General features: G+C 40.1%; 2 protein-coding genes, 1 long non-coding RNA gene and 1 other non-coding gene across 5 annotated transcripts in view; 2 read left to right on the top strand and 2 right to left on the bottom strand.

The window, feature by feature from the left end:
- Positions 1 to 27,893, bottom strand: part of Sesn (Sestrin) — a 150,918-nt gene that overhangs the window by 103,572 nt on the left and 19,453 nt on the right. For both annotated transcript variants that reach the window (XM_072009489.1, XM_072009488.1), the window contains exons 2-5: positions 25,576 to 25,835; positions 24,482 to 25,071; positions 22,808 to 23,984; positions 21,739 to 21,804 (exon numbers count right to left, since the gene is read on the bottom strand). In XM_072009489.1, coding sequence (XP_071865590.1) covers positions 21,739 to 21,804; positions 22,808 to 23,984; positions 24,482 to 24,732 — 1,494 coding nt within the window. In that variant the 5' untranslated portion in view covers positions 24,733 to 25,071; positions 25,576 to 25,835. The remainder of the gene's footprint in view (positions 1 to 21,738; positions 21,805 to 22,807; positions 23,985 to 24,481; positions 25,072 to 25,575; positions 25,836 to 27,893) is intronic.
- LOC139990337 (uncharacterized) lies at positions 516 to 13,475 on the bottom strand. Its single transcript, XM_072009512.1, has 2 exons — positions 13,253 to 13,475; positions 516 to 2,825 (listed from the first exon to the last, which is right to left on the bottom strand). The coding sequence occupies exon 2, from the start codon at positions 2,620 to 2,622 to the stop codon at positions 2,356 to 2,358; it is 267 nt and encodes an 88-aa protein (XP_071865613.1). The 5' UTR covers positions 2,623 to 2,825; positions 13,253 to 13,475; the 3' UTR covers positions 516 to 2,355.
- On the top strand, positions 13,659 to 14,799 carry LOC139990343 (uncharacterized). Its single transcript, XR_011800551.1, has 2 exons — positions 13,659 to 13,883; positions 14,440 to 14,799. It is a non-coding gene; the product is annotated as an uncharacterized lncRNA (long non-coding RNA).
- On the top strand, positions 21,882 to 21,954 carry Trnak-cuu (transfer RNA lysine (anticodon CUU)). Its single transcript has one exon. It is a non-coding gene; the product is annotated as a tRNA-Lys (tRNA).

Genomic DNA, 27,893 nt, shown 5'->3' on the forward strand with positions numbered 1-27,893 from the left:
CGAAGATAATGCGTAAAGTCCTAACGGTGATTTATCAACGTGTGTATTTATCATGTCCTACGTCTATAGTCTCTTTGATCTTTCAAAAGATTTCAAGAGAAATTTTCAACAAAAGGGAACAGAAAGTGGGAAAAGAAACGAATATTCGAGGCATCGCATCGACACAAACGGACACTCTTTACCTTGACAACGCGGCTGTTATCACCGGCAACGTATTAAAACCATTATCCAAGTTATTTCGCTTGGAAAGAAAATCTAAACGTGGAATTTTCACCCTGCAAATTGGCTCCGGCTACGCTACAATTGCAAAGCAATCGAAATCGATCGGTGATGGCATTAAAGAACGATGGAAGCATTGCCTGTTCTCATTCCGAAAACTATGCGTGTTATATATATGAAATACGAAATGCATGCTCGTCGACGTAGAAATAGGATGTACAAATGCAATAAGAGTAACAATGATTAATATCCGCAAAGAGTAAGGTTAAAGGTGTAATATACACAAATCACCAACATACAACTCGTTCAGGGTTTTATTAGAAATATAAACAAATAGTATTTTACATTGATTGATTGGAATCGTTCGATAGAACCTCACACGTTATCCCAGACGTTCGTATCTTCGTGTTCTCTCCGAATACACCTCTTTCATACACGTTCGATCAATCATCGGTTTATATTTAGAAATCTCTTGCTCTCTTTCTCACTCTCAAATTTCCGCACCCGTACGCACAGATGATTTATCGAAGACGCTCTGCGTGATAATCTGGGTATTACCAGATTCAGAGTTCGTGTAAATTGTTCATGTAAATTGTTCGCGAGAACACCGCCACAGTCTGCGTTTAACTTAATCGAAAACACTAGTGGTTCCAACGATCTCCGAAACATTTAAAGATCCTTGCAAGTACAAATTCACAATTTCAAATTCAGCTATAGATACTTTAATATTTACAACGTGTCATTTAAAATCGCATTATTATCGTAACAAAAATCTTTCCAGATCCAAGGATCCAATATGACGTCCAGCCGAAATTTATTCGACGTACCGTTGATTCTCTGGTTTCTCGAAATTTGTTCGGCAGGCAACGGACTGTACCGTTATCGATAGTCGACGGGTTCGAAACTTCGCTCGATTTCTCAATCCAACGCCGGTTCGTCGTTCTCCAACTTTTCCATTTGCTGACTTGGCACTGTGCAGAACTTTGTAAGTTTTACCAAGTCTTCGGACTGTGCCCGCGAAAAATATGTAATTGATCGGGAGAATCGAACGCGGACGTCGGAATAGAACCGGAATCCGCTCAACGCAACGGTAAGATTATTGTTTCGAAACGATATCGAAGGAGGAGAACAAGGCCGATATGTATCCTGCATTATATTTTCCCGTTCGAATGAGATGTAACGACTCGATTATTACACGGAACATCGATAGAAAAAGAAAAGGAAGATATACGTGTACACGAATGCACGCGCGTTCAGGCCGCGATGCAGCTAGTATTGAGAAAAGAACGTGTGTTTGCGTGTGCAAAAGTAAGCGGACTGCGAATCACGAAAGGTTTCAACGAATATCTCGAGTATTCTACTCTCGTTTGGCACAAGATCGCCTTCGTTTCAGAGACTACATGGAGGATTTGTCGATACCATCAAACGAGTAAGGAGGTTTAATGTACGCTCGGATACACCCTTCTCCCTTTGATGTGTGTTTTTTTTTTTCATCTCGTTTTCCGCATCTATGCAGAACGTCCATATCGAACAGTTTTCCTTCTCTCGACTTGCACAAAATCTACTTGAACCACGAGTCCATCTAAAGGCCGCGTTTCTGTCGTGGCATCGTGTTTCTCGCTACGGAACGGAAACTTAAAGCAAACGACAAAAATCAACGAATAAACATAAAGTCGTAGAGTGTTTTAGAGACGAGGTTTAGTCGCTCTCGTTCAAAAACACTTTTTTATTTCAGAGAAAGAAACACCAAAGACATTTCACGATTCAGAAATTCCTTCGTGTTTCTTTCGTTTCAAGGAAGTCATACCCATCGTATAAATAATTACACACATCGTCAATGTATAAACTGGGAACTCTCATTTTAACGAAACTACCACGTTTAGGAACTTTATCCATTTCCATGTCGAGTCTCTCGATGAGAATCTCTTCAACGAATGCTAAAATCCACCTGATCCTCTTCGTCTTCCATCTATCAGCGACTCCAACAGACCTTTCGTAGTCAACGATCTCTCTGTGTTCGACCTACGCGTCAAGCAATTGTTCGATCCTCTTTGAGGAATCCTTGGACGACTTCCGTTGCCAGAGGTTATACGATCGCCCCCCCCCCCCCAAAATCGTCAGTTCGCTGAGGCGTGTTTAACCACCGATCAACAGCCACGGTAGAATCACGGTCACGCAAATAGCCGCCAAGCAACTGGCACACATTGCCAGCGGACTGGCAGCTGCCTCCGGTTCCGCCTCGATCGTGTAATCCTCGTCACGCTCGAATTCATGGACTTCGACGTCGCACCGGAAATAAACTCGACCGCTCTTTAGATGCGAGCTGTCCCTTCGAAGCAACAACGCTGAACCTTTACGCTCGATCTTCCATCCAGGTTCTTGCAGCAGCATACGAGTCATCATGTTTGATCCTTCGTTCTTCACCGTATACTTTGACAGAATTCTTTGTTTCTATTCGTTTGCTATCGTTTTGACGTTTTCCAGGCGAACTGGAGCATCCGGTTTCTTTCGAAAAAGTCACTGCTTGTTCACCGGTGTCTTATTTGTAGAGTCGGGTTGCGTGTTTGGACGTTCTCAAGGCTGAGACCACCGAAGTGTTCCGCTACCTGCAAGACAATACAGAATTAATCAAGAGGACACTGGTATAGATTGTTTGGACGTCAATTACGCGAACAATAGTCGAGTTGATAGGTGAGACGTTGCTTAATCTTATCTTCCACCGTTCTAATTTTCATAAAAGATACAAATAATCTAATCTGATTGACTCAAGGCAGTGATTCATCGCAAAACATGCAACACTTATCAGCTCATCGACGACGATAGAATATCTTCTCTATAAGCATTATATCTTTTCACCGAGGAAGAATATGTTGACCGACGCTAATTGCTTCCGAACGGAGTGAAAATACGAGAAAGAGAAGTATAGAAGGTACACCGTATATAAACCGAGTTCCAGATATTTTTATTCACGTGCTAGTGAACTGCAAACTTGATTAGCAGACGGCGGTCCATAAAAACCGACCTAAGATCGATAAACAAAAAAAAAAAACAATTCTCGAAGAATTATGTACTAAATTGTATTGTCTCTTCATTACTGAGAATATGTAATGAAATATTGTTTTTTCGTTCAGTTGCGGGAAGACGCGTTCGCGTTGAAGCGCGTCAACAGGAGTCGTAAATTCCCATTACGATTATAATAATCGACACCACTAATAGGACGATCCCCTTATTTCTTGTGGGATAATAGGGGTGTTTGTTTTGTAATACAACTGTAGTATACAGTTATATAATATATATTTACAATAACTTAAAATACTTGTTGCGTAAACAGGAATTGATTGACTTCGTCGTGCCGGAAAGTACAATAGTTGATTATTCGAATGTTTAGAGAATAGCACCGTATTTGACTCGCTTTGATTTGTTGAAGAACAAGGTTTGACTCGACTACCCGAAGATAGGAAGAACAGTTTTCTTGAGTTAACTTGAATACCTGACGATTTGAAGATCTGAAGATTTGAAGATCAAGTAGTCTTAACAGCTCCGAGGATTGATAGTAACAGACCCGTCTTGTACTATATAGAAGGAAAGCTCGGTGTGGATGTACCCTTTTTGAACTAAGAACGCGAATTCCTTGGCGGCCTGACCGTGAGAGACGTCGCACGGACCATCTCACGCGACGTAACAAATATTGCAGGAACTTACTACTATTAGTTAGGTGTTAGTTAAACAGGAAACGATGGTTGTTTAACGTGAACTAAATACAACAACGTACTATAATTAAGACAACTAAATAGTTAATTTACAATTCCCGTCACCACGGTTCCAACGCTCTGGCTCACGCGAACCACACTCTCTCGACAACTCGCACTCTCTGACTTCTCAACTAACACTGCCTGTTAACTCGTCCTTGTCCCTTAACATCCTTTTGTCTTTTGTCTTAGCCCCACCACGTACGTGTTCAGCAACCGCTCATGGCCAAGATCAGGCAGGCCTTTTCCGCCTAACTATTCGATTGAAGGACCGACGGTACATTATTGGGCCTGTCGGCACTTAGGCTTTCTCATGACATTATGATTCGCCTGATATCTCTTAGGCCCTTTGTCCACGATACTGCAATAGTAATTACAGCGAGAATTTAAAACTTCTCCGGTAGAAATTCATTGAAAATGTTAAGCTCTCGTTACACGTGGAAAATAGGAAAACACAATATGCCAGCTTTCGCCAGGCTTAATGCGGCCATTAAGCGGGAAACGAAGCTACGAAATTCAACTCGCGACTGGAGATTTAGCTAGCAGGTGCTTCGGATTTATGAGCATTTAATACGCAGACACTGATGCCGTGGGCGCTCCATCAACTTCCCGCGCGGCCAGAAACGAGAATTAATCGAAGCAACTTCAGCTATTCCACCATAGCTTCAGCGAACATCGAGCCAAGTTGACTGCTAAACCAACCGAAACTCGCAGGCTTGGTCCACGAAACTTTAGCCGCGATTCACTGCAAGTGATACCATACGACTACAACGCAAACAACATTCGGTTCAAAGATATCGTTAACCTGTTAATAAGAAATTCGGTAGATCAGCGTCGACGATGTTCATGTGACAACGACCATACCCAAATCCACACCCTTCCATACTACCTGACAGCGAACCGTTAGGTTTTGACCTGACCTTTGCACATGACCCAACATTACACTTTCTCCATTATGTAGGGCAATCAGGATCCTTACCCCTCAACATCTACAAACGCAATATATAAAAACTGCAAGCATTCAACCACGAGACTAGTCTTGTGTACAGTTTGACCGTAATTTTAATTTCCCTACTGCATTGTAATATTATACTTAATCATTTTCGTGAATAAAAGCCTACAAAATTATATGTTGAAGCGGTCACCATTTCTAAGAAAATTCTACACCTGGTCTTTTAGTTTTCTCAAACACTGAAACCATCGACAGCCTATAGACAAAAGACTGGGTCGAAGGCAAACCATAAACAGCAGATAGGCGACGTTGGCTTTAGGGTTTTCAGTCATAGGGTAACACTGCTAGTGTCATGGATCGAAGTTCTGTTTAGCACGTGTTACGCTAGATGAGATGGTCCTTGCGAGATTCCTCATAGTCTGAGCGTCAAGACCTACCCATTGTTACACTAACCGCAACAGGCCTAAGGAGATACCATAAACCGAACCTGTTCAATTTCATTTCTATTCACATAAACATTTTCGGTTTACAGATGGTCCTTATGTTTGTTGCACGCTCTTACTTATTACGGAGAAAGCGGGTGTCTGGCTTTTAGATAACAGACTTTTCCCATGAACAACGATGCCCATATCTGGTTTTCTTTGTCTTTACAACTTCATTTATTAACCAATGGGCATCGCGGATCATTACCCTCACTTTTCTACCGAAAAGTGTGGACGATGAATCCGCGTTCTGAGTTCAAAAGGGCATACCCAGACGGAGCTTTCTTCCTTGATGGTACGAGACAGGTCCGAACAGTTCTTCTTGTGATCTTTTGTAATAAAAAACCTAACTGTGACAAATAAACTCGATTTTATACTGAATCTTTTGTAATCACTTAAAAATTACGCGACACTAGCGTGCGGATCTGGATCAGCTCAATTATATTCCGAAATTTTATTTACACTTCGGTATTTAAAATATATATTTTCTACCTTACAATTTATCCACGCGTTCCTTGGTATTCACATACAACTGATAACATCAACATTATAAAAGCACAGTCAAGATAAGTTATTGCTCAGCTACTCCTTTTTTATCATTAATTTTACGTGACATTCACAAACGTTTTTATTCGTCGTTTTATCTTACGTAGCCTCTTACCGCCTGAATCGGGAAAATAAAATTTTACGATACAGTTCTCAGTAAACACGATACAAGAAACATTTGCGTGATAAGAAATATTCGATTCACGTTAGGGCACATAGTTTAGGGCACATGTGAAAACATCACAAGAAAAAGACAGTCAGATCTGCGTTTTATCGAGGTTTTATAATCTTCATATAAATCCAATTATGAAATTTTGTTTCACCATAAATAAGTTACCGCGAGCAAATCGTTACAATATTTCTACAATGTAAACAATTATGTAATACGACGAACATTTTGTACAGAGATATTGAAATCTAGTAACGCGGAAGTTAAAGATGTTAAATTGCTTTTTCCTCTCGAGAAAAATGGTACAAAGTGACAAGATTCGTAGCATTTAAATAGCATTTTAATTACTCGAGTGACAAGATTCGCAGCATTTAAATAGCATTTTAATTACTCGAGCTTATAATGCTATATTATACATAATTACGATGTGTACGTGTGCTATAAGTAGAGTAAATAACTAATCAGAATTACAAATCTCTTGAGGAAGCAAGTATTTAGTACGTAACACGTTAAGAAGCTAATCGAACGATAGATAGTACGCAATTGAGAAATTCCTACATGAAGATGAGTAAGACGGTTGAAAGGAAGAATCTTAAGAGTCTGACAGATTCGAGCAAGTAATAAATCTTTCAGCGAAAAAATAAAACCGTTCAGAGTACGTGATCGAGCGAGTCGGCCGTTTCTCAGGAGAAACGAATCATCAATAATAAGCTGTGAAAACTGGTCAAGAGGCATTAAGTTCGGAAACGGAGAACTTTCATCGGTACGGCCTTTCTGCCACGTTCTGCATCGGGCTTTGCCCTAGTTTCGCTTCTTCGACGACTATTAGTACTGATTAGACCAAGTTTAAAGCATTATCAAGTAGGAAACTAGGCAAGAGGGAAGTGTTTCTTTCTTCTTTTTGCTTTTCTTGCCGATAAATTAAACGAATGTAGCCACTTAATTAAATCTAGTGCGATACCTAATCAACGTCGCTTGTAATAAATCTCTGCCGAGAACGCTACGCAACGATCACATGCCACATAACACAATGGGCTGCTGACTTAACAACGACGGCGATTCAGATTCCGGTCGACTTTAATAATAGACGTAGCAGTGAACTTTGCTCGGTAAATCGGTCGGCTCATATCGTTATAAATTGTTGCCCTATCTTTAATAAATACAGGTCGATAATTGTGCAAAATTTTTGGCCGAATCGAAAATCATCTTATTTAGTACAAAATTGTAAAAATGCTTCCTTGTAAAAATTAGGGATTGTGACTTATCATGTTATTCTGTAATCTTCGTTCCTAGCGATGCGACGCAAATATAAAGCTGCATCACGGAAGCCCCATGAGGTTTGGCAAAAGCGTAACGAAACGTTATCGCATCGGTGGAAAAATCGAAAAACGAACAAGCATAGGGAAAAGATATAAAAAATTCCATTACACGCGACTATCACCAGACCGAGCTAGAGCAAATGCTCGAAGGGATGCAGTTCGCGGTACTTTATCTCAGTCTGCTTTTGTTCATTGCTCGCTGAAGGATGTAATGAGATTCAGGAACAACAACACGCTTGACCGTACCCAAGTGGGCATACGCGGCCAGTTACATCACCTTGCCAGCTCTCGATGCAGCTCCATGGAGGAAAGAAAGAAATGAGAAAAAGGAGAGTACACGCGGGCTGATTACAAACGTGAGCGGTAATTATTCGAAAACACAATACAGGAACGCCTCTCTGCTGGTGCACGCGTGCATTTCAAGCTTTAATCCGATTAGATTATCGAATATCGGTTTTAAAATCGAACCACCGCGATACGAGAGTTATTAACAGCTACGCAAAATTCATAATTCGATGCATCGTTGCGAATTCATATAACGCGAAAATTGCTGAATCGTAAAGGTACTTTGTAACATCGATAGATCTTTTCGGAAGCTGCTTCAACCTCTTAACGCGGAAAGTTATATATATATAACTAAATATATTTGAATAGAGAATAATTAATGACGAAACTGGATGCGCATCTTTCATAAATAGCGTGCGGATATTTATGTATTTTATTTAAGGAATTAAAAAATGCAAGAATGTAAAGAATGCACGAAGCATTCAAAATTATATGAAATATTCAACGTAGATATTGTAATATTTAATAAGTGAAAGAAACTTCTAGTTAGGTTCTATTTCTCGTGTTATATTCATAAAAATATAAATTTCCATAAATACCTGTAATCAGTTTATCAAATGGTAGATATTTTAGTATGGAAGCTGTCGTAGCTTGAATCCACGAAGATCAATGGACGAAATAATCGACTAAGCTAAAACAATCTATACTCCGTGCACATATATGCGTGTTAAGTGATTCATCTTATCTCGGCAAATGTTTGAACGATAAAACTGAGATAATAAAAACGAGGAACGTGAATCGAAAATCAGTACAACCGAATGAAGTAGAAACGGGCGTTCGGTGGTCAGACACTTTTCGGCCGGCTGTCCCTTTAGAGTATTTTAATCCGTCGGAGAATAAATGGAACAACGGTTCTTCTCATTTATACAGCAAACTAAGGCAACGAACGAGTCGTGCCAACTTGCATAGTACTACGACACTAGTCAAACTTTAAGACTCTAGGAACGCTTACAATCTGCAGTGGAAACTTGCAAATGTCATAATTACATTACAGATCTTTGTGCGACTTCTATTTTTATGAGAATACGTTAAACGAAATAAAAATTGAAAAATCATTTACTTCGCCTCGTAAATATTCCAACGAATGTTTTACAACTTTGAATATATTGCACAGGTTTGCATATTTAAATTTCTCAGAACTGCATAAACATCTGTAATTCAATCACGAAGTTTCAATGATGTAATCAGAGTTTTTTCAGTAGTATACTCTGACGTTAAATCCTACAGCCATATACATAACGTTTGAACCACTTAAATATACGAGACTTACTTTTCCTTCAAAGAGCGACTCGAGAAATGTGTCGTTCCATTAATTGTGGTAATTTCGGGTTAAACACTTTGCAAACGGTTCCACCGCTCTCTCGTTAGAGAATATTGCGATAAAAATGTGTTGCGCGAAAGAGGACGTTCTAGAAAGTACAAGCGAGAGTCGCGCGTTCTTTTTTTCTTTTTTTAGGTCGTAGTTTTCTTTTTCATCACTAAAATGGATGTTCTGTTTTTGTCTGGAGCATACAACAATTTCCTAAAAATTTATAGCTACTTTCGATTTGCTCGAGAAATCGTCGTAAATATATAAAATCGGTAAAGTGTTTTCCAAATTGAGTTAATACCTGGAGCTTCCAACGATTTCACCACGATGATCGTTGAACTAGTTCACGGCTAAAACAGGAAACCGAGTTCCGAACTAAACTGTCTACAAATATCCAAATGAATCTCATCTCATACATTTCGAACACAAAAATCATGATACCAACGAAACGAAAAAAAAAGAATTTAATTTTCAAACGAAAGAAACATAAGCGAGAAAATGAAATGTTTGGAAAGTCCACTGTAAGAACTCGGCCATTATATTCGACACGTCTTAATTCCCCAAGTCTTTAATGGCAATTCTCTGTCAAATTAACCCAAATTGGCGGTTCAGTGACAGTAGTTTCGCAAGCTTTTATCCAGTCAACTAATGGTTTCCTGTTAAAAGAAACAAGATTCTTGAAACGAGTTTCTATCACCGTATCACTCGATGCAACCAAAAGAAGAAGAAGAAGAAAAAAAAGAAAATAGAACGAGGAAGCACACGATTATAAGAAAAACGTGCGTTTTCACGATAAACAACTTATAATTACATTGTTCGGCTTTTCGAGCGTCGAACAAATGCACGACAGGTGCAAGAAATTGCTTTTCGCTGTGTTTGAATATACAATCAGCACATTATTAGATCGGAGAAACGGAATGGCAATCGTTACCGGGTGCATCGAGTTAATTTCATTGGAGATTCGTAGCAGGAGGATGCAACGAAGCTGATTCAGCTTTAAAGACGTCCTAATAAGAAGGCAACGATATTCAGTCGTGTCCGAGTCATGGCAAACCTTTCCACTTGAATATTCGCGCGAAAACATTCAGGTAAAACGTTGCAATTTAGCGAATTAGGAAAGAGATGACACTGTTTGCTTATGTTAGTTCCACGTCGTAACCTTCCTAACTCGTCGTATCCGTCGAATCTTCCGAGTCAGTTATTCCATTTCAGTTATACGCTCGAGTTCTTCGAGAATACGTCGAATCGAGATACACGAAAGATGAGACCGGAAGATGGATGCTAATTAATTGGATTGTTCCGATGGTGAAATCGGCGAAGATTTCATTTTAAAATCGTTTCGACGAGCTTGGGAAGACGGTATTATTTAAGTTGTGAAGAGCGACGTGAGCAAATTGCTCGGGTGCGATGGGACTTTTTAGCATGTTTTAGAACGAGGAAATTTGCACATCATTTGCATATCAGTGCGCGCGTCGTAAAAGAAACGTGAAACCGCCAGACCCGTATGCACCTAAAGTTTCCTTTCTGCAAGCTGCTCGAGAGGTTTTTAAGCGTGACATTATTTTAAAATGTCATTTAAGGACGACCCGAGAATGACCATTTACGGCTATAAAAAAAAAAAGAACTGGAAGAAGAGAGAAAGAAACTGAATTTACATCAGCGTATCACGCGAACATTTCATAAAAGTATATAATACAGCTTTGCCGTGGCAGCAGGCTTTCAGATTACGCGCTTTAATACGAACTTTGGCTTTTCCTTTTTATCGCTGACGAATATTCGTCGAATGGGTACGTATGGAATTTGAATCTAGCGGGGTTTTCGAGGACGCGCGCGGATTGTGTATCGCTCTCGCAAAAGCTTTGAAACGAACGCCCGGAGGTCTTTTGTTCGTTCCGCCAGCGAACGTCTACACCGGACGTTTCAGCGATGGCGACACAATTTTCCTAGTAAACGAGTGCATAAAACGTATTTACGCGCGTTTAAATGCACGCGGCTCAAGTCTGACGTGGCCAACAATGTGAAACTTCGCATTCGAGAATTTCGCCAAGATGCAGAGAGAAAAAGAGCACGAGAAAAGTTGACGCGTCGAATTGACGAGATCGGAGAAAATTATCGCGACTCTTTTCTTTGCACAATAAACGCACGATTACGATGCCAGAAAAAGTGAGCAAACGTTGAGCGGAATTGCATTACGTGACGATAACGAACGAAATATTACAGAAATAAATGTCTCAAAAAGAAGTACTGTCTTGCGATAAATAATATCGATATCGTTGAAGTACACGCTGATAGAGTAACTTTGAACGAAACCGAGCAACTTTCAATTCATACGTAAAATTCGTATCCAGCAGAAATATTTCAGCTTCGTGTCATAATTCGCATACATAAGATATTTTACGTTGGCTCGTCACTTTGACGGGATAAATCTGAAAGCCTTGAACCACAACAGCAAATAATCCTATTACAGGTATCATGGCAGTGGCATTAGTAATTTGGCACGAATCACCTTGCTTACGCTCACTGGTAAATTCGTCACGTGTTATCAATTCACGTTCATCCTCGCCACTGTTTTCGTTCACCATTACTCACGTGACATACGAAACTGCCTTTGCGAATAATTTACGGCCGCGTAAAACAAATGTAAAATTTGACAACGTTTAAACAACGTTTTCGTCTACGCTTCGATAATTCCATGCGCACAAACTAACCAATTTTATTATTGGCAAATCCTTGAGAATTCGAAATGCTCCTGTATAATACAAACAAAACGTTGGTCATATCTGAACGATAGCTTTTTTTCGTCGAATCTTCATGGCGATATGACGCATGCTAACGATAATTCACAGGAATACGAACAGAGAGAGGACTGAATATACGATCGACCAAACTCGTAATGAGTTCTACGTCTTACTCCGAATGGTTCACAGTCAGATACGCTTGCACGCTTTGTAATACCGCGCAAGCAGAACGTTTTTCTCATTCAGTCGGTCCCATTATCGGAAAATTTGCAGCAGACATTTTGCGTGGAATTGTGGAATTCGCTCGATTGTCTGGGTGGTATGTTCGTAGTTAAGGGATCAGATCCTAGTGTAAATTCGCCAGAACTTGGGGCATAAAGACCGGATACGCTTCCGTGGGAAAACATTGTCGCAACGAGATTCACGCTTGCGTGCGACTTATACAATACACTCTTAGCATACGATATTAGCATCGCAAATTTATGAAACGACTGCCCAGACGACTTTTACGGCATGCGCGACGCGATATCGTCGCCAAGAGGAAGTAAACAACTAGAGTCATTCTCAACGTCGAACAAAAAGGTAAAAGTCCAAGCGGATGTTACACGAAACGATTATTCGAGTAGCGAACATCTAACGAGCGAAGAGAAAATTAATTTTGATCGAATAATAACGATCAACAATATATCATACGATTAACCTGATCATTGCCGCGATGACAAATAGCGACTGTCATACTATGGCACACGTGTACACATCGTTCTGAATTTACGACATTGCGGAAGTCACGCCAACTCGTGGCTGGTGGCACGCGCGAATCTACAAGGTCTCACGTTTGACCCGTAAAAACAATGCGCCATTGCGTACTATTCAAACCTACGCATTCCAAGCTAAATGTGGTATCATGAAAGAACAGAGCATACAAATTTCCCGATCGTGACATAAACGTCATACGAATATCGATCATAACAACAAAACTATACAAAACGTTGTCTGTTTAATTAACCTCTTCAAGAACGAAACAGATACTTATATTTCACTGATTTCAAAAAAAAATGTACGATGATCATTGAGCTTTTAAGGTTTGTTGAAGGTATTTTGCACACTGAGAAATATTTATTTGATACTATATTTATTAAATCTTTCGTTACTGAAGAATTTAAACAGTAAACGATATAAGTGACGAATAATTTCGTGCCGAATGCTGTAAATGTAAATGTAAAAAACAATTTATAAGCGTCAACTTCGCCCCAACGTCCTTCTGTTTACCTAAACATCTCTACTTGTCACTTACATCATTCCTATTTCAATTTCTCAACTATCCTCGCGGACCAAAGAAAAACAAATCCTGCGAACGTAAACGAATCCCTGAAGAGGTTAAAAACGAGCACGTATGTTTCATACACGGTCCTGTTGACACGTACCTGTGATGCAAGGCAGCAAAGTGAACGAGATAGACGCGATCGTCACACGTGAGTCTTCGCTAACGCGGAAACGGGCTGAAGAAGCGAAGGCGCGTCGTGTCGATGCGTCGCGCACGTGGAACGGACACGTTGGCCTTCTTCAACCTCGATAAAGAGGGAAAGAGAGAGAAGATTGTACGAGGTGGAACGTAGAGACGCGCGTCCTACCTCAAGCACGTCTGACACGCGAATGAACACCCGCGAAGAGCGATGTCGCGACGGGAGCCAGCAAGGGGAGGAAGCTAGTGAACGCGCAACAGACGCGAGAACCGGGGACCCTACACCGTTTGCTATCCCCGCCGCCTATACGACCCTCGTGATTCGTCGTTTCTCCTCGAGGCGAGGCTCGATTGGTCCACGAGTACGGCGACGTGTACGAAACGGGTGGCCGGTTTTGCCTCTACAGCCTCTCGCTAATCGAACCATCGGCGAATTTCACGACAGCTGACGGTGTTTCTCGATGGAACGCAGGCTACGATAACGGTATCGAAGAAAGCTAGTTTCCAACAGTAGACCAGGCTAACCATGATTGATGCCTTGGTCCAGGCAATCGCGATTTTGTATTGCGTAAATCGAAGATCACTTGCAGCAGGTGTGTTGGAAATTTAATACGATGGCTATATTTTGTAGTATTGGGGAAAAGTACTAAGTAGCGCGATAAATTTGTATTATGATGTAGTCATATTCTTCGTAATATATTTTATGGGCACGAATTGGCGATCGAAATGTCTAATCTTATCTTATCTAGTTTGATATAGAAAAATGTACATAAAATAAGGCAGTTTGTGTTAAAGTATGTGTTTTAATTTCTACGTTGATGAATATTGAGGAATCGTAAGCAACACGAAGCCTGGTATCGTATGAGTTTCATAAAACAAACACGACGATAATTATAAAGGTGTTTTATTGTTCTATATTTAAATGAAATGGTTTTTGTCTCTTTCAAGAAGATACTTCCAATTTGAAAGTCAACCATATCGTTTTACATCCATCGTATCGTTAGGTAAATAATTAACCACATTCGTGATCCACTGAATGAAACAAGGTGTCTGACGCATTATGGTCATATTATCGATTTCGAAGTTTCGAATGGAACAAATATCACACTTCCTAGTTATCTCTCTTTCTTCTATTTCTCTCGTTTGAAGATAAGCTGCCTCCTGCAAACAACCAACACACATTCGGGGAGTCTTAAGCGTAGACCAGATGAACGATACAGCGGGAAGTTTCTTCATACTGTAAGCCGTGGATTTGCGAACTCGAGAAACCACTCGCGTGCCATGGAGAACCTTAGCAATCGTGTGAACCTGATTTCCGGTAACCTAAATTCTCGTGTTTTCACGACAATCAGAGAAACCACGACACATCATTCTGTATCCATCATAATCTCTATCGATTGTTTAAAAACAGATAGAGAAGCGTTCAGAGTATAAAACATTTGAACTACACATACGCAGATTATTTTATTCGATGGAAAAATAAAACTTGGCTGGATATAATCGATAAAACTTTCTTTCGCGTTTAACTCATTAAACAATGGTTCGTCATATATCACAAATGATAATTCGTTGGTGGATAAAGATCTACGAAGGTGCAGTGTAAGCTGAGGTGGAAATAGCCCTTACCGTGACCGCAGATCGTAATTAGCTGCGAGTATGTCAAGCTGATACCCAGTAAGACCAACCTAGGCATCTTGTTATAGATTAGGAGGAACTAATGCGTGTACAGTGGAAGGCGTGTCAGCCATAACGACCAATGGCTATGAAACGCAAGCTACCGAGAAGCTCTGCGATGATAATGTCAAAGAAAATCGAAGATACAATCCTCGTGGAATTAGCTCACCCTGCGCACAAAACTAATAACAGCGAGAGACCGAGTACGATAAAAGCAACGAATAGAAAATGCTAGAAGAAATGAAAAACTAATTCGTCAGAAATAATTGACATAAATCTAAGTTCACTAAGGATATCTAATGACCTAAGCGAAAAATGGATTTTATTTATGACAACTTGCCGAGAAAGCATACGTACATATAACGATTCGTCGCGACCACTGATTACCAGTTTTTCTTCGACCCTTCCCAAGGATAAGAGATCTCCCAATTTCTCTCTCTGACCCTTCCATCTATTTTCACCTCGTCTCTGTCCTTTTTTTCTTATTTAAGCTACCGCATTCGTTCATTTAATCTACCTCTGTCTTAATCTAATTCTTACACAGTGTATGTATATTTATGCCACGTGTTTATACATTAGACAACTTCCTAGTGTAATATCTTTATGCTTGTTACGCGGTATTATCTAATAAGTGGAGATAACTCAAGGTTATATCGATATCCAGAGTGGAACGTGTGGTAACTAAATGAAAAATTCCTTATCACGGAACAACGTCGATATCGCGGTCGTTTGTTGCCACCGGCGATATCGACTCTAATATCGAATTATTGGCGTAACAATTAGAGTACAATGAGCAATATTTGGGAAATGTTTTATCTACGTCGACGAAAAATATAAACAGAGTAAGAGGGGAAATATAACGAATGTTTTATCTGACGAGAATACGTTCGATAAATAACTTGATACTGTTAAACAAAACGAAGTGACATGGAGTACACCATAAAATACGTGAAAATTAGTGCCACGTTTATTATGTCAGAATTTATATGCGAGTTTGACACGAGCCCAACGACAGCGAACAATAAACATTTAACGCGCAACCAGTTAGAAACTGGAAATCGAACAAAATTCGGAACGTTCTGTCGAAAAGACAGATTGGATCAAATATCGCACCCATTTTCAATTCGTCTCTGAAAATATTTCTGGAATAATATTCCCATAGGTATTTCAGAGGCAGCAGCTGGTTATTTACGCGAAGGCTTACAAACCGAGCGTGGACTACGTGGGTGGCAGAGGATTTACATGAGAAATTTCGCTATTTCTATCCCTATCCACCGTTTTATGGCTTTCTCTCGCGTCGGATCTATATTTTACGATCGTCCACCCGTTCGCTTCACAATTGAACTTTCACAATGGCCTTTTTCTTAATGATCTACATCATACGCACTAATGCACTCATGTTGCAGCGCAGCGATGCGGTTATAAAGTCATCGAGTCATTTAAGAATAGCGTAGTATCGCGGAAGTATTATTTAGGAAAACCCCGATGAACTACAGTACAGGGAAAAGTGGAAATGCTGACGGATCGGAAAAGATGAGAAATCCTAATGGGCCATATGGCCAAGCAATATGCCCGTGGCCCCTTAAGACAATAGGTAATTGAAACAGGTGCACGTGATCATCTTGGATCATCAACAGCTGTGAAACACGTGTGCGTGGTAGAAGTATTAAAATTGGTATAAAAGGACGTTTTGATGGAGAAAGTTAGTTAGTCGTTAGTCACCGGTTGGAGTTAGTTCGAGTAGATCATGAGTTGTGAGTTGTCATTCAAAAGTTGTACCAATTTAGTTGTTTTAGTTGTATCATATTAATATATTAAGAAATAGCTCTAGTTAAATAATCCTGTTTCTTCATTATAAATAAATTTATCATTATAAATAAATTTATCAAATAAATAAATCACTATAATAGTTTAAGGAAATAACTATTCTGTATAACCAAGAACAACCCAACGACGTGGAATTTTTTAGAATTAGCGTACTTCTATTCCTTTCTTTAAACTCAGCGCAATAATTAGTCGAACACTCTAACGTTGCGCACGGTCATCTTAGGGCCTGTTGCTACTTGATGTGAACTCTTTGAAACACGCACTCATCAATTACTTCTTTCCCAAATCAAAAAATTCCTGTATCCACCCCCCAGCAATTTGCCTAACATTAAACATCATTTCTATCGTTCTATACGTTTTTCTTTTTCTTTTTCTTTTTTTTTTTAGTACATGCGCATTTTCTACGCGCTTATGCTGAGTCTTTCCGAACTATCCGTACGCTTTAAAGAGACTCGATCGCATTAAGTTGCAATTCGAAGTAATCGAGTAGAAGTTCGCCTGAACGATCTCTCGCACTACAGTAACTCGCGTGACGTAAGAGTGCAACATTAATTATTGAAGTTTGTTTTTAATAAAGCTAAGAGGATAAATGGCCAATGCGTCAATGTGGCAATGATTACGTATTTAAAAAGGAGGAAGGAAAATTCCGAGTAATCAGAGTAAATCAACTAAATATCACAATCCCCTCCGTTTCTTTGAAACGTATAAATGAATATGTAAGCGAAATACTGTGCAAATGCTAAGATCAACTAAACATGCTTTTAAGATATACTCCCCTTATAGTATTGCTTATTTATGGTTTCTCTTAGCTCATAAATTTTTGAAGATGCTGCAATAAATAGAGCTCTGATTTAATAATAAATGTTGTAGAATATGTATAAGGTTATATAGAGAACTGGAGATGAGAAACGGGAATCAGTTTTACGAAATGAATAAAGAATAGCGGCGAATATACGAACAGGATATGTCAAACAATTTTCGCTAACATTTCCAAATATACTATTGCTATTCTCGAAATATCAATTATTTGTAATCACGCGACACTGATTCAAGCTGTTACGTCGTATGAGATGGTGCAACGTCCTTCAGTGTCTGGCCGCCAAGGCCCACGCACCGTTATACAGACCCTCAATAAACCTAAGGAACCACCATAAACAGAATCTTTTTAACGAAATCTTTAATCCTGCAAGTACTTTCGGTTTGTGACTAGTCCTTAGAGCAGTCCTTAGGTTTATCATTCGCTCTTAAAAATCACGGAGGAAGCGGGTAGTTATCTAACGGGAGAAGCTGGTTTTTCCCATGAACAATGTCACCCATGAGCCACGTTGGTAGGAGGCTTCCTCCTCCTATTTTTATTCATTAAAGTTGGTCATAACCAATGGGCATCGCGGATCGTTACCCTCACTTTCCTAACGAAAAGTGTGAGCAACGAATACAACAAATATACCCACCCCGAACTTTCCTCCGTAATAACACGAGAACGAACTTCTCTTGTTCTCTAGGCTACAACTATAGAACAGTCATCACATCTCTAGACTGGTTTCACAGTTAAAAAACAGTTCGAGTAACAGAAGGATTAAGAAGTCAAGTCATCAGAATCGCCAAGTCGAAGACAGTCAATCGACAGAATAACAAACAGTCAATCGAGTCAAAATCATCATCACAATCGCCAACACGAAACGAGTTTCAGGCCGTACTCAGTCGTAGTTTGGCAGACAACATACGCACAATTGTATCAAATATTGAAGTTATTGGATTGTTGCAGGTATATATTATAATCTGTTAATATCAGCGTTATACTCATTCAACCACCCCTATTATTTTAATCGAAATAGGGGATCGAACGATTTGTAGCGTCGATTATTCGAATCGTAATGGGAATTTACGCCTCCCGTTGACGCGCTTCTTCGAGATCGCGTCTCTCCGCGAACGGTCGAAACACAAGCAATCGCTTATTCTTGGACAACAAATAGTATTGACATCAGATATTATTTTACAAAAGTGACAAATTTTCATTTAACAGAGTTATAAGTTTTAAGATTTTTACACAGCGGTGTATACGTAACATATCATAGCTGTAACACGCATCATTTGCAATAGACATATATCAGATCGTCAATGATGAATAGTGGTCAGACAATTGAAAGACGTATACGAAGAAGTCAGTGACCCCGATCGTTTATACGCGACCCCAGATGTCGAGTGAAAAAGCGGTGTTAATGCAATTACACAAATTCGAAGATTCTAGTTTCGCGTGATCGTAATACGATTTCCGGTAGAGAAAAGGGGGTAGACGGGAGCGCAAACATCGGTTTTCAATAGGAATACCGTTCAGAATGGTGAATTCAAGCGAGCAGATAGCAGAGTGAGCGGAGAGAAGGCCGAAAAATAAAACGACAAGAAAGAGATTCAATTAGATCCTTAATGGAGCTTGTATACGAGACACTTGCAGCCACTTGCGGTTGCTGGACCGAGTTACGACTTGCAATGACCTGACCAGGATTCCTCTGAGCCCCCATCGCTCTTTTCCTCTCTATCCTACCTTCCGACACCCGTTCGTTGCCTCTTTCTCTTACCAAACTTTGGGCATCTCTCCAAGATACCGCAGAAATCGCATACCATGTTAGAAATTCAGGGCGGTTTGAACTTGGCTCGATGCACCACTAGCTGAATTCCGCTGCACAAGCACGTGAGATTGGCTAACTCCGAGGGAGCGATCCGGAATTCGTGTGCACGCTTTTCCTCCAGAATTTTTCGATCCGAGGAACTCGATCGGTGAACGAAGCTGTGGAGTCGTGCGAACCGGAAGGCGTGTTATCGATTACCACGTGATAAGAAACGTATAAAGCTGCGTGTCTCACCTTTTACCGCTTGTCTTACGATATCGAATCAACCAGGTGACAAAGTGTAGAAGATCCGGTACGAATAAGGACCATGTTCGAATTGAATATTGCGATTAATTTCATTAATTAATTATGTATGATATTGGTGTGAATGAATCCTACGTTATACGGTATGTAATCAAAATGTTTGAAGAGCGACTGTTAAGTTTGATGAATGTAGCCATAAAAGAAACCATAAAGTAAGGATTAACGTTTATGGCTGTAATTACAGTAAGTGCAAATATAGCGATGAAAAGCAAAGCAAATAGAAAGAAACGTCTGACTTTTCGATTTGAGCCAATGTCTGCAGAATACAGCTTATATATTCGTTTCAACGCACTGAATAATGAGAGCTGCGTTACCACGCGAATATCGGAAAGGTTTATACACGTAGCCTAGAGGTAGATTTACGTAAAACATTAATGATTTCAAAGTTGCAAATATCATGCCTATACATATGTATAATACAGTATGTAAAAAAGCAATGATGCCTTTGTATATTAGCATATTCGAAAACGTTAAAAAAACAGAGAACTTTGTAATACCGGAAATTTACATTTTCGAATATCGAAAGATAAAAAAGATGGAAAATAACATTAACATTAAGTTGGAACTTATGGTATTCGTAAAGATTGTAAGATACTTTATTTTACACTTACCTGCTTTATATTTTTTATTTCTCTTCAGTGACAAACGCACAAAACATAGGTAACAAAAATATTAAATGACGCGAAGTAAAAATTCACTTTCATGCGAAATACCGTAAGAAAGGGATTTGAATCGTGACACGACATCGAAGAACGTACATTCGATGCAATTGGCGAAAATAAATTGTATAATAATAACAACGTACGTAATAACATGTTATGATGTTTCATCCAGGCGCAAAATTATTTGATACGTTATGATAAACATGATTTATCAGATGTATAGATCGTAAGATTCGTCATTGGAAACACCTGCAAAGCTACGATTCCATTCGTGTATTCTCCCTTTACAAATTCACGCGCATATTTCTATTATTCAAACAAATGGTTCTTATCAGAACTACATACCGAAAACATTATTCTTTCTATTATCTAATCACGTATTAGTTATGTACACGGTGATTTTAGCAATACACATATAAGAAGATTAATTCAGATCCACTTTCAGATAGATAAGAATAAAAATATTTGAAAACAACCTGGATCGTTTAAAGCGTATTCAATTTTGTAATTTATCCCGCTAAATGAATGTAATTGTCTCGACAATTTGCACGCAATGAACACCCGCGCATAACGCCATCTATCGGTTACCGCAGGAAACAGTTTGTACAGCCTTTAAATAAGTAATTTAAACAATCGTTAATACATTGGTCAACATGCAAAATATGTTCGAACAATAAAATGAATTCGTATTATGAAAACGAAAAGTTAAATAGATTATCGACGTACATTTAATTACCAATGTAAAAAATACGGAAATTTGATAATTACGTTAATGTAAAGATCTTGATATAAATGTCAATAATTCCATGTTATTTTCATAAAAATAATTGAATTAAATACTTATAGATTGGTTGATAAAGAAGGTTCCTTTAACTGACATGTTGCAGAGAATTGCAATTTAAGCACCGAGACTAAGTACCTAATTGCTCTTAATTAGACTAAATTGAAGGTTACCAGGGGACAAGTAAACGTGAACCAGCCCGTGGCATCGTCTTCCTCTCAACCAATCGTGAGACTCGTTTTTACCGACAACTACCAATCATAAGGCAAAACTTATCGGCGCTACGAGCGCCAATTCGATGTCCCAGATTAAACTGACTATAATGGTTTTGTTTTTCTTGCCCTAATATTTCATATGTAAATTTCATTAAAAAACCGCATAGCTACGTATCAATCGTTTTTTAAATTCTCAACGAACCTCTTGCATATTTCATAAGTTCGAACCTTCGAACATTTCATACATCTGATACCATCGTTGATCGATCAATTTCGTTGCAATGTTATGAAAATAAAAATAGTTGACAAAATATTGAAAGAACGAAACGATGCAAAGAACACTTTATAAAAGTACTTACCTCGGACGTAGGGACGAAGGCACTGGGTCCATCGAAAGCCGGCACCGGAACTGGAAGTCCTCTATCCTGCAATAAATATTTCAAATATTTGAAATTTCATAAAAACGACTAAACTTGCAGTAAATCAAAACTGTTTCTTGAACGCCCGGCTAGCTCAGTCGGTAGAGCATGAGACTCTTAATCTCAGGGTCGTGGGTTCGAGCCCCACGTTGGGCGAAACTTTTTTTTCTGTTTTCGCATTTAAAAAATAAAAAGATATTTAACCACGATACGCTTGATTGCATTTTATAGAAAATATATTAAACAATATATTCATAGAAAAAAAAAAATTATCGTACATCTTGGAATTCGACTGAAGAGTATGTTTCACGTCGCTAAACTTTGTTTTATGATCTGCATGTATTTTATATAAGTCATACGAAACTATCGATCAGGCTTTACACAGTAGGCTTGCTATATCGATTGTAAAAAGGACTTCCAAAAAGCCGTGACTACAAATAGCATAGCCGACTTACACATGTTTAGCCCCATGCAACGAGCAAGTCAAAATGGCTGACATATTTTTAGGCCACGGTTCGACGCTGTTCCATAAATAGACAGTTAAAATAACTCCATTAACGCAACGTATCAGTTCTTGCCGATTCGCGGTCCAAGGAGTATAACATTGGCAAAATTTGCGCGAAAGCGAACATACATACTATTTTCGACGTTCGAGAAAATAAAAATAACCCTTTCTCAAAATGAAGTGACCATACCGGACGTTTATTTACAAGAGACTCTAAGAAACGTAATACATACTGTTCCACGTATACCGTTTCTAAATAATTATAGCGAGACGTTCGGATGGGTACTCATAAAACGAATGACTCATCGTTTAGTTTGGAGAAAGAAAGAATATCCTAAATCCAACTTATCCTAAATAAGTTTCCATCTTTAATTTTATCTCGGCTTTATTTAACTTCATCGTTTCGAAAGTTCGTAAGCTTGGCGAAATTATTATCGCTATACAGAATACCGATCATACTCGATTACTAGAGGCTACGTGATTAAAGATTTAATATACGCTCACCTTAACCATCTCCAGGATCTCGGCGCATTTGATCCTAACATTCTGGAAGGGGCAGTTCACGCTGAGCCTCAATATTACCGGTAGATGTAGCGTCACCAGGCTCAAGTACTTATTCGCCTGAGCTTGCCTCGGACCATCCAGAGCATTTCCCAGATTAAGCATCCTGCCAACGTCCCCGGGAGTGACGTCGGGACTCTCCAGCACCCTGCCGCTCTTCGAAGAGACATCTTCGTCCTGCGAGAGCGGTCTTTTGATCTGACCCGCGCTAAACTTCCGTTCTTCGTTCTTACGCAAGTATTCCTGCGGTAATTCGGCACGCGTGCAACGATGTCGACCATCGTCCAAAGATTCGTCTGCGTAAATTTCGAAATTCTTCAACTTCGTATCCTCCGTACGATTATCGTCTTGTCTGTGATAAATTTCATTGGCATTCTCATTCTCGAAACCATCCAGAGTATTGAAAACTACTCCGTCGCGATTCCTGATCGTCATCTCCGTCTCGTCGAAAGAAACGTCGTCCACGCTGTCATAACACCGGCGATCGCGCGGCAGAATGTCACCCTTCGGGCGGAAGTTTAAATTCCTGCGGTCGAAATTCGCGCCCAAGTTCTCGTCGAATTTCGGGCTCTTCCCGTAAATCCTGATGTCGGAATCCAACTCGTCATCCTCCAATTGCTTTTGTTTCGCGCCTTTCACCTTCACGTAGTTCTTCGTTCTTGGTCTATCCTCTAGACTCACTTCGTTCAACCTCTCGTTCGACGACGAGCCAAGGTATTTTCTCTCGCTCTCGCTGCTCGATCCGAATCGGGTCTCTGAATTATCCTTAAACCTTAGAAATCTGTCGTGAGGCTCGATCTTGAAACCCTTCCCCTCGTCGGACGATGTCGAATGCCCGGACCTGTAACTCTCCACGTCACCCCCGTATCTTCTCCTCTCGTTTGGCGTACCGTAGCCCGTTTCGTTCCCAAGTCGGCCGTCGACGCAATCGAAGGAACCCGATGGATATCTCTCGGAGCATTCGAGACTGTTGTCCTCCAGGAAAGCGGGATTCTCCGTGACGCTCTGAGGGAAGAAACCCTCCGTCCTGAAGGAATCTTGAAGCAGCGGCTGCTGCAGAGAGGGCTGGACATTCTTTGGAGCCGATTTGGTCGGGGAGCGCTCGATGTTCATGTCGTATCTTCGCGTGAAAGGTTATGAAGTTTCTATTAGCGCGCCACGAAGCTTAGATACAGCGGAGAAAAATTCGCGCGGAAGTGAATGGGTGAGCCTCGGGTGACTCGTGAGTTTTCTCTGGCCGTTTAATGAATCCTGACTCGTTATATTATATTGGATAATAAATCTTTCTTACCATGTAGACGTTCGAAACTTATGAACACGCTATGTACTATAATATTATCGTTTGATTTCTATTTTCCTAGAGCTGCCTCGAGTATAAGATTCTATTTAAAAGAACTGAATTATATTATATGTAATTCATACACTGTTTTATTACAGTATCTAAAATTTATGGACGACGTTATATCGTTCTATTCGATACGATGATATATTATTACTGTATATCACACGGAACACACGTACGTAGAAATCAGAGATATTCTGAATATCGACACGCAAAGTTTTATCAAGGCATATCGGTGCAAAATACATATGTATATATGTAACATGCGGGCTCACCTTCCATCTTGGCTCTTGAACTTTCCCCCTACGTTCTCCGGATCCTCCATCTCACCGGTGTCGTCCCAGTGATTTGGACTACCAACCCCTCCAAGCCATCCCTCGACCGTGTTCCTAGCCGCCGCCAGAGCGATGTTTCTGGCAGTTTCATCTCTCGCACACAAAGGCGCTAAAAATCTGCTAACGATCTCGACCTCGTCGTCCTTTGTGGAGGTGCCGCTTCCCGAAGAACTGTTCGGATCTCTGTACATCTCGTCTTACTTTCTTTCGTCGATTCTACTCCTATATGTGTATATATATTTGTATATATATGTACTTCCCTCTGTCTACTCGAATTCTCTCACTTTATACGCGGCTGTTAACGCACGTATCTCAGGCTATACCACGTATGCACGATATAGGTAAAAGTACGTTCGCCTTGATCCCGACGACAAATCAAAAGCGTTCGATATTTAATTTAATCTAATCTAATCTGCTTATGATACAAGCGTGAACCCGTCTAGCTTCCCTCAGATCACCGCCGTGTCCTTGTTCACTCTCGATATTATCCTCTTGTTACGAGCTTTCACGATAAAGACTGTGTAATAAAGCTGAAAACAAGAAAACTCGTTTTGTAACGAGCTTTGAAACGAGATTCGCATAAGTTCGCCACACGAGCTCGTTGTTTAGAGTCACTGACTGACTGTTCCGTCCGAATTTCTTTTGCCTCGGTTACCAATCCGATCGATCCGTTTACGGTTAATCGATTATCAACCGTATTCCAGTTCTTTCGTAGAATCGACTACGGTTGAACAAAGGAAACGAAGAAACAAGGAAAAAAGAAAAAAGGAAAAAGAGTGGAAAGAAGTCGATGGAGAGACTCACTGTACTATCCTCGGGTAATTACGGTCGTTTCGTCGCGTTTCGCTGTGAGAATCGGCCGTAAAACTCGTTTCTCGAGGATTTTACTAGCGGTGCACCTCGGGAGTCGTTCCAGGGCGATAGAAAGTAGGCGGTGTCGACTGTCGAGCGATCGTGTGGCGATCTAGCACGATTGAGGTTCGTTTCCAGGGAGAAGAAAGAAAAAGAAAGCCGGGTGATCCCAGCGAGCGCACCTTCGAAAGGAAACGATCGATCGGGCGCCTTGTTTTCGAGGAACCAAAACTTCCCAATTCGTTCCCAATCTTTTTTCTCCCTTGTTTTTCTCGTTCCACACGTGTGTCGCGGTTAGCTGAACGGCAACGGTGTTACATTGTTCTTTACATCGTTGCAAACGATCTCTAGCCGTTGAAACGTCTTCGAAATTCCAATTGGAATGGACTGTCCTCGATTCCACCTCTGTTCACCGACGTAGTGACACTAATCCATTGGACGTCTGAAAAAAGATCAACGAAAATTACGTTACATTAACATAGTCTCTGCTGCACCAATTACGTAATTTATTCTTCAATTCGCGTAGATCACAAGTGGCATAACTTGCTATGACATCGCGGATGTTCGTACTTTTAGGAAAAATTTCAACGCGCAAATATGCATAGAAGGCGCATAACGTGTAAATCGTTCAAACTACTTGTTATAATATTTAGAGCACAAATTACCTTATGAACCTTTATTTAATCAACCAATAAATCAATAAATCTTTATTTATGTTGCAATTTTTTAATCGTGTTTAGAGTAATATAAATTGGTACAAACGCAGTGCAATTATTGCAAAGAAAAACGTTAATGTACAAAATATCGCAATAATTAACGTAATTTAGTTTCGTCTCACAAGCAAATGATCAAAGAACTTGGAAACAAGATCATGGATCACGAGTGACCCACGAAACACAGAACGTGTTAATGGATATTTAAATAGGAACGGCAAAGGAGTTGAACAAAATGCAAATGAATCGGAACAACGAAAGCTTCCCATTCCACTATTGATTTGACGGTGGCCGCTTATTGAATTTCAATTTACCCGGCAGCTTAATCGTCATCGATCGACTTAATATCCATCGGAGGCAAAGGTAACGCGCTCGCAACGTAACCGAAAGCTAATAGGGAAGCACTTCTCCTCGCGGCCGCGGAGCTGCGAGTAGATTATCGTCGATCGAATCATTACGTAACGAACAATTGAAAGCCGGTAACCCTACCGAGAAGAACTAAACTTCAACCGCGTAATCAGCGTCGCATTGTATCGGTTAATTTCTGCTCGAATCGTTTGTTACCGTTTAGATGTCGATGCTACTCGTTCGTCGTAGCTCTCGTTTCAACGCTACGAATCGATCGTCATTTACACGTCGATTTACATCGTCGTTGTAAATGTCGATGGAACATCGCTGTTGCAAACGTTGATCGATCCAACCGTTCTGATCGTGACTTCGCCAACGTAAAAATTTCATGAGGCAAAACAGTTTCATAGACCTGCACGATTCAGCTTGAAAATACTTGGAACAAACATTGCTATCGGACCATTTACGCAATTAGTCGATGTCAGGCTGCGCCAGTCTTCTCATTGATTGATCGACCCCCGCGAGAGAAGGTCTAGGTCAAGGCTACCGGGGTCAGGAAATAAGAGAGGTCGCGTGAACGTTGCAACTTATCGAGAAGGGGAGAGAACGAGCCCATTGGTGTCGTGGAGAGGATAAAAAGGGGTGCATTCGCTGTTCTCGACGGAAGAAAGTCGACGTCGATTTCACCGCATTACAGCTGTGATTGGAACACGTCAATGTGGAATAGCCCGATATCGAAAAAACACTGATTCAACAATAAAACCTGTTCTTCTACCGTGTAATCACCTGTCAGATAATTTCTTTAATATCTAATAAAGATAATAGTTTGAACACACCCCTGGTAATCGGGAACGTGTATATTACTGTATATTGTATATAATGTCAGGATGGATTGAAAATCCCAATAATTACGGATCTTCATTACAGTGACTTAAATAAAATACGTCGTGAAAAAGTAGCGAAGTAAGACGAAATGATTATAGCGTAAGGTCGAGGTATGGCTGTAACTTGTCGTTAATCGATATACGGTGGATGAATAACAAATAAATGGAAAAACAAAAGCAAAGAAGAGCGAAAGGATCAGTCGCAACATCTTAAGGATAATATAACGAAACAAGAAAAGATAGTATTTTAAAATTCGCGACTTACACGACAAATTACATAGCGCGACTTAAATATCCTACCTCGAATAACTTTACTCTACCCTAAACATGTGTTCAGGCACGATACAACTATATAGTAGTAGTTTCTAAGCAGATAAGATGCGTTCCACTTTGTACAAAGCGGAATTGCGTAAATCGCCGGGTTCTAGTCGCGGCATTAGTCGAGTAATAAAAAGCTCCCACAGCAAAGAATTCGATCCCACGCACCGAAACGCGCCAGTAACGCGCGTTTTCCTATTGCGTAAAGTGCGGAGAACGCCTGTGGCGGATCATTTC

Source organism: Bombus fervidus, chromosome 8 (assembly GCF_041682495.2).
Source record: "Bombus fervidus isolate BK054 chromosome 8, iyBomFerv1, whole genome shotgun sequence".
In the NCBI taxonomy this organism is placed as follows: Eukaryota; Metazoa; Arthropoda; class Insecta; order Hymenoptera; family Apidae; genus Bombus; species Bombus fervidus.